The sequence below is a fragment of the Culex pipiens genome, chromosome 3 (genome assembly GCF_016801865.2).
Source record: "Culex pipiens pallens isolate TS chromosome 3, TS_CPP_V2, whole genome shotgun sequence".
Taxonomy (NCBI): domain Eukaryota; kingdom Metazoa; phylum Arthropoda; class Insecta; order Diptera; family Culicidae; genus Culex; species Culex pipiens.
In genome coordinates, this window is record NC_068939.1 from 54,080,186 (window position 1) to 54,088,271 (window position 8,086).

Here is an 8,086-nt window from a genome sequence, read left to right on the forward strand (position 1 = left end):
ACGATATCCGCGGAGCACCAAAACACTTGCTGTTGGTGGCTGCAGTGTTACCAGCTCGATGCAAATTCAATTTTACATCGAAAAATGAAGTTGAAAAATTTTTGCGACCAAAATTTCGATTTTTTGAAAAAATCGGTATTGATTAAAAAATTCATAACTCGGTCAATGATTTTTTGCACAACCTGGAAATTTCTGAAAAGTTGGCAATTTATGTCCTCTAAAACATTTAAAAAAAAAATAGTGTTTTTTTGCAAATCAAGTTTTAGTGTTAAAAAGTTAAATAAAAAAATCGCCAATTTTTTTTTACCGTGTATTATTTTTTTCCAGTGTAGTCCGTATCCATACCTACAACTTTGCCGAAGACACCAAATCGATCAAAAAATTCCTTCAAAAGATACAGATTTTTGAATTTTCATACATCATTTTTGTATGGACAGCTGCCAAATTTGTATGGAAAATGATATGGACAAACTAATGATGCAAAATGGCTTCTTTGGGCATACCGAAGGCACCAAAAAAGTTTCAGTCGGATTATAAAATACAAAAAAAAAAAATCGAATGACCGAAATCCTAGAGAACTGCTCTGTTTTTAGAATCCGGAGTTTTGACTCAAAGCGGTTTTAAAACATCAAAAAATAATATTTTTTGTTCTCGTGTCAATTGTGGCTGTTTTTTTAACTGATATTCCCTTCTTTATATGACAGGATAAATTAAATTATTTTTTGTTATGTTCAAAATTATGTATTCTCACACTTTGTTGCGACTAAATCATGCATCAAGTAATTAAAAAAATCAAATTGTTCATTAACTTGAAACTTGAAACGGTGAGGCATTCCAAACCTCTTTTTAAACCTAGACTCTCATTCACCCGAGACTGCCGACCAGTGACTCCACCGAGACTGGTTTTTACCAATGGGGACGACTCCTACAAGACAAATCTCGTCTCGTAAAATGCCACTGGGGCCGACTGGCATCGAACCCAGGTCAACTGGAAATAGTTTATTAAATAAACAATCAAAAAAGCGTGTAAAGTGGATTCATAGATGTCAAAAATAAAATAACGCGAAATTAAACAAGACAACTTCCTGTAATTTCCAAATAAATCACGTTTGAACAAACAAAAACGACTACCGGAAATGCGCACTGGATTCGCAGGACTTTAAATATCACACTTGAACGCATACTTCCCACTTGTGAGTGGTGAAGCTAGTTCATCAATTTGGGTATTTCCGTTCTCAGCATAATTCTGCGCGCCAGTCTTTTGATCTCATTTGGAATGTTCCTGGAAAAAGAACTCCAATCAGTCCCTTTTAACGTAAAAAAACACAATAGACCTTCCAGGACTTACTCGTACTGAATGAGGACCGGTTTCATTGCCTTCGGAACGTAGATGTTCTGCCGGTTGCGCAACATTCCTCCGACGATGGCACGCGCCATCGTTTTGGCGGAATAAACGGGCACCCTTCCAAGCACGCTAAAAATGGCAAATATTGATGAACCTTGCTTGGCTCCCAAACTCGATCGGCGGTTCTTACTTGGCCTTGTCCAGCGCGTCGATGAGGTCCTTGCGGGTGTTGATGAAGTACGGGTAGACGGTCGTGGTGAACACCTCGTTCTGCAGCCCGTCACAGTACAGCTCATCGTTGAAGGCTTCCATCAGGCCGCGGACGCCGTACTTGGAAGCCACGTAGGCGCACAGCCGTCCCAGCGGAAGGTATGCTATGAGAGAGGGGGAGGAAAAGAGTAGGGGAATTTTCCAGGTGACTTAGAGGAATATTTTTTTTTTTAAGGCATAACTTACCGGCTGCCGAAGCAACGGCCACAATGTGACCCTTTCGGCGCGATACCATTCCGTCGATGAAGGTTCGGATGGTCTGGAAAACAAGTGGGAATAAAATGTTAAAAGAGGTTCCATAATCTTCAACATCAAATAACAAAAAGTTTAGTAAATAACTGTTCATGGGAATTTTTTATTTTGTTTTGATTGATGGATCCTACTCTTTGCAAATTTTTCCGACTCCGTCTCCATGTACCCAAATACAACTAAACTTAACAGTAGGTTGAAAAGGTGCAAGGGTTTCATTCAATTTTAATGATGAATGAATGATTATCTCGTGCACGTGAGCGTTGGAGTTATTAAATATTCAAAACTCAAACAATTCACACTCAATTGCGTGATCACACATTGCTTCTAGCAGTGTTAATAACAGGTCATTAGACAATAAAGCGGATGCAGTTGATACTTCGATTTTACAAACAAGTCCCTGTTTTCATTCAGAACGCAGCCTTCTGCATTGAATTTTCATACAAAATATAGCATTTTTGCAAAACATGTTTCTACATACCCAAAAGTGCGACAGCAAGTTGATCTCCAGCACCTTCTTCAAATCCTCCGGCGTTCCTTCCCGGACGGACATCAGCGGCAACACGCCGGCATTGTTCACCAGAATGTCCACCTGCCCGAGGCTGCTCTCGACACTCTTTCGCAGCTCCTGAACCGATTCATAGCTGGAAATGTCCGCCTGAAAGCACAAATAGTCAAAGAGAGTTATGACTCAGTTATAACGATGTTTTCATCGACTGCTATCAGCACTTGACTTGAAGCAAAACTGGTCGGGAAATGGCAACTCTCGATTGCATAAGCATGTGCATTTCACTTGCACTTTTCACTGCAACGAACCTTCGAGGCTCAATGTGTTCATTTTCTCTGGGTTGTGCTGGCTTGACACCCTCGATAATTTTTTATTGCAAAAACGTCTAAATGTACAATAGTAAAAAAAAAACACTTAATTGAGTCTTAAAGAAACTTTGCTATCCAAAGCATTAGCTTCAAATGAACATGTGACAAGCAAGCACAACTTTGACGAACCTCTTCGCGAAGCACCACCACCATGGGCTGACGCTGGATGCAGCTAAGCATAATCACATTGAGTGCAAGTAGCAGCCAACTGCAGCGTAATGTGCGGTAATTGCCCCTATGCAGGTTGAATCAATGGCTTTGAGCTGCATTAGCACTTGCGTTCGTTGCATTTCTTATTAGAAGCCACTAGGCAGATCTTTAAAAGTAGAGTTAAAATAAGTTCGTAATGCAAAATTTTTAGCTGTTTTGAAGTTTGAAACAAAGTATACCAAAAAATTGAACAGGAATAATCAGTAATTACACAAATTCTAAAGAACTCACCTTGTAGAACTTCGCCTTCACACCGTGCTGCTGGTGCAAGTCCTGGACAGTCTTCTCCCCGTTCACCGCGTCCAGGTCAACGACCGCCACGTGACACCCATTCCGTGCCAACTGGAAGCAAATCTCCCGACCTAGCCCGTTCGAGCCACCCGTCACGAGGGCCAACTGACCGCGGATGTCCTTCTTCGGTGGACCAACAAACAGCCCTACCACGTACTTGACCAGAATCGGTACCAGCAGCACCAGAAACGTGCCGGCATCGATCAAGCAACTCAGCACAAACTTGACCGTTATCAGCCCACCTGATCCGGATCCGGATCCATCGCGTAGCTTCCGGAAGGAATCCCCACGGGGTGCCGCCTCGTACGGACTGCCGCCGATGTTGCGCAAGCTCTGCATATCTTCCGGGTTTCCTTTGTACCACTGCACCACAAGACTACGGCAAATTGCTGCACGCCGAACGATAGTCGGCCCGAAGTCGGCTAGAGTCTAAGTTGGACTGCTGGATGGCAGTTGGCAGCTTTTCCCGCGAGCTTGTAGCAAACTGTGCTTAAATGCTAGCCTAGACAGAAAAAAAGAGTGTGAGAAGGTACTGCACGTGCTTCGGTTGGCGCTGCATTGGTATTACCCTGCCCTGGCCACTCACCCGTCCCGTTTGAGGCATTTTGCACGGGTACCCAGGTCAGTAACGAGCAAGCGAGTATGCTGAGTGAGGCAGGTTAATTGATTTCGTACTAATACGATCGCGGTTGTTTTGGTTGCTGATGACTCAAATTATTGTTTTGATAGTATTTAGGTTTTAAATGCTCTAAAAAGTAACTTAAGGGGATACAAACATTTAAAAAATATCTAAATTGCATTTTTTGTTATTAAATGCACTAAAAAAAGTTGTCAATCACTCCTTTAATATTCATAAAAATATTTCATGATTAAAGTGCGTTAATAGTAGTTTATGCAACAAGTTGCAAAAAGAGGATTTTTTCAGCACGAGTCGTACATTTATCCAACGAGGTTCACCGAGTTGGATAAATACGAAGAGTTTTGAAAAAATCAAGTTTTGTAACGAGTTCCATACAACGTTTTTTGCAATTCCAAAAAACACACACTGATTGAAATTTTATGTCAAATTTTCATGTATTTTGTCAATAAATCGTTTAAATAAAAAAAATGTTGAAAAGTGTTACTTTTCGAAAAAAGTGCTGAAAAGTTCAACTTTTCAGCACCCATTTTAGTGCTGAAAAGTAGAACTTTTCAGCATTTATTTTGAAAAGTGTTGCTATTCGATTCTGTTATTTTTGGTACAGAAAAGTAGGCTATTTCGTCGTTCAAGAATGACAGGAAAAGTAAGTAGTTTCACGACGGAATTGCAAAAAGACAATTTAAGCTTGAAATTTTGTCATGCTAAAAGCAACCTGTCAAACTTTCTAATCGTTTGCTCGAAACACCGAATTGATTTACGAGTGCCACGATGACTCAAGATTTTTTTTTTTTTTTTTTTTTAATTTATATTTATTCAAATTTCTTTTCCATGTACATTCATTCAGTTAAAATATTATTGAGTGTCCAATCACAAACGATGACTTTTCACCTCAATTTTAAATACTAGCAACTTTCATTTATTCATGAAATATTGTAGCTTTCGCTATTCAGTGATTTCAAATGTAGGAGGTCCTACATGTACAAAAGGGAAAAGGGATACCTTAAAACTAACTTATAAACTATATAAAGAGCGGATCAATGCAGCTGAAGACTGCAATGATTTTTGTCGAAATGCATCAATTATCTTATTGGACATAACATCCAAAGTGTCAACTTCGGCTAATTGATGAAGTTCACTGGTGCTGAACCAGGGAGGAAGTTTCAGAATCATTTTCAGAATTTTGTTCTGAATCCTCTGAAGTTTTTTCTTCCTGGTTAAGCAACAGCTTGTCCAGATCGGCACAGCGTAAAGCATGGCAGGTCTGAAAATTTGTTTATAAATTAACAGTTTATTTTTGAGACAAAGTCTAGAATTCCTGTTTATAAGTGGATACAAACATTTAATATATTTGTTACATTTAACCTGGATACTTTCAATGTGATCCTTGTAAGTAAGGTTTTTGTCAAAACCAAGTCCAAGATATTTCACTTGATCCTCCCACTTTAAATTTACCTCATTCATCTTTATAATGTGATGACTTTTTGGTTTAAGAAAATCAGCCCTTGGTTTGTGAGGGAAAATAATAAGTTGAGTTTTTGCAGCATTTGGAGTAATTTTCCATTCTTTCAAATAAGAATTGAAAATATCCAAGCTTTTTTGTAATCTTCTTGTGATGACACGAAGGCTTCTGCCTTTGGCGGAGATGCTTGTGTCATCAGCAAAAAGTGATTTCTGACATCCTGGGGGCAAATCAGGCAAGTCAGAAGTAAAAATATTGTATAAAATTGGACCCAAAATGCTTCCTTGAGGGACGCCAGCACGTACAGGTAGTTGATCAGATTTGCTATTCTGATAACATACCTGCAGAGTACGATCCGTCAAATAATTTTGAATAATTTTCACGATATAAATCGGAAAATTAAACCTTTTCAATTTCGCAATCAAACCTTTATGCCAAACACTGTCAAATGCTTTTTCTATGTCTAGAAGAGCAGCGCCAGTAGAATAGCCCTCAGATTTGTTGCTTCGAATTAAATTTGAAACTCTCAACAACTGATGAGTAGTTGAATGCCCAAGGCGAAATCCAAACTGCTCATCAGCGAAAATTGAATTTTCATTAATGTGCGTCATCATTCTATTAAGAATTATTCTTTCGAATAATTTACTAATAGATGAAAGCAAACTAATGGGCCGATAGCTTGAGGCTTCAGCAGGATTTTTATCCGGTTTCAAAATCGGAATTACTTTGGCATTTTTCCAACTACTGGGAAAATATGCCAAATCAAAACATTTGTTGAAAATTTTGACCAAGCAACTTAAAGTTACTTCTGGTAATTTTTTAATTAAAATGTAAAAAATGCCATCCTCACCAGGGGCTTTCATATTTTTAAATTTTTTGATAATAGATTTTATTTCATTCAGATCCGTATTAAAAACTTCATCTGATGAAAATTCTTGTTCAACAATATTCTGAAATTCTATTGAAATTTGATTTTCAATAGGACTCAAAACATTCAAGTTGAAATTATGAGCACTCTCAAACTGCTGAGCAAGTTTTTGAGCTTTTTCCCCATTAGTTAATAGAATATTATCACCATCTTTTAAAGAAGGGATGGGTTTTTGAGGTTTCTTAAGAACCTTTGAAAGTTTCCAAAAAGGTTTGGAATAAGGTTTAATTTGTTCGACATCTCTTGCGAACTTTTCATTTCGCAGGAGAGTGAATCTGTGGTCAATAACCTTTTGCAAATCTTTTTGAATTCGCTTCAGTGCAGGATCACGAGAACGTTGATACTGTCTTCGGCGAACATTTTTCAGACGAATCAGAAGCTGAAGATCGTCATCAATAATGGGAGAATCAAATTTGACTTGGACTTTAGGAATAGCAATATTCCTAGCATCCAAAATTGCATTAGTTAAAGATTCCAAGGCTGAATCAATATCAGCTTTGGTTTCTAAAACAAAATCATGATTTAAATTATTCTCAATATGATGCTGATACCTGTCCCAATTAGCTTTGTGGTAATTAAACACAGAACTATTGGGTCTGGTAACTGCTTCATGAGAAAGTGAAAAAGTTACTGGAAGGTGATCAGAATCAAAATCAGCATGAGTCACTAAAGGACCACAATACTGACTTTGATTTGTCAAAACCAAATCAATTGTTGATGGATTTCTAACAGAAGAAAAGCAAGTTGGCCTATTCGGGTATAAAACCGAATAAAGACCAGAAGTGCAATCTCTGAACAGAATTTTACCATTGGAATTTACTTTTGAATTATTCCAAGATTGGTGTTTGGCATTAAAATCACCGATGATCAAAAATCGAGATCTATGCCGAGTAAGTTTATTCAAATCCCCTTTGAAATAATTTTTATTTTCCCCAGTGCATTGGAATGGCAAGTATGCAGCTGCAATCATAATTTTCCCAAAAGAAGTTTCAAGTTCAATGCCCAAACTTTCAATAACTTTTAACTTAAAGTCACGTAACGTGCTATAAGTCATACTACGGTGGATAACTATTGCAACTCCACCGCCATTTCGATTCATTCGGTTATTAGTTATAACTTTATAATCTGGATCACTTTTCAAATAAGTGCCAGTTTTTAAAAATGTTTCGGTTATAACAGCAACATGCACGTTATGAACTCGTAAAAAGTTGAAAAATTCATTTTCTTTCGCTTTTAAAGAGCGAGCATTAAAATTCATAATATTGATGGAATTACTTAGATCCATGATTAAACTTCAGGGTAAGAACAACATCATTCGCAAATTTTAATCCAATCTGGATTGCTTCCATCATGGATGTAGCATTACTCATTGTTTGAATCAAACCAAACAGTGAGTTTTGCAAAAAAGTCATTTTTTCAAACGTAACATCGCCGAGATCGGAAGATCCCAAAGCGTTGCCAGCAGAAAAATTTTCAAATGAGATTTGAGGTACCTGCCCAATTTCAGAAATATTGGTAGAGGATTTAAAATTCGTGGATGAACCCGAACCCGAAACGACGTTAGCATAAGAAATGCCATTGTTGTTACCTAACTTTTCCACGGTAGAGGTATTTCTAGAATTGTTCGAGTGAGACAGCACGAACGTTTGATTTAAAGATGCAGGTACAACCTGACTTTGAGAAAATTTCGGTTTGGATTTCGGCTGATGCTTAGCACGAGAATCCAAAACCTTTTTTCTGATGGGGCAATCCCAAAAATTTGATTTGTGATTTCCACCACAATTTGCACATTTAAATTGGGTGACTTCTTTCACGGGA

The 8,086-nt window shown here is 38.0% G+C and overlaps 1 protein-coding gene across 1 annotated transcript; it reads right to left on the bottom strand.

The window, feature by feature from the left end:
* Positions 1 to 1,074: 1,074 nt before the first annotated feature.
* LOC120431975 (estradiol 17-beta-dehydrogenase 11-like) lies at positions 1,075 to 3,818 on the bottom strand. Its single transcript, XM_039597114.2, has 6 exons — positions 3,182 to 3,818; positions 2,346 to 2,522; positions 1,802 to 1,874; positions 1,536 to 1,719; positions 1,349 to 1,474; positions 1,075 to 1,282 (listed from the first exon to the last, which is right to left on the bottom strand). The coding sequence occupies exons 1-6, from the start codon at positions 3,578 to 3,580 to the stop codon at positions 1,207 to 1,209; spliced, it is 1,035 nt and encodes a 344-aa protein (XP_039453048.1). The 5' UTR covers positions 3,581 to 3,818; the 3' UTR covers positions 1,075 to 1,206.
* Positions 3,819 to 8,086: the final 4,268 nt, after the last annotated feature.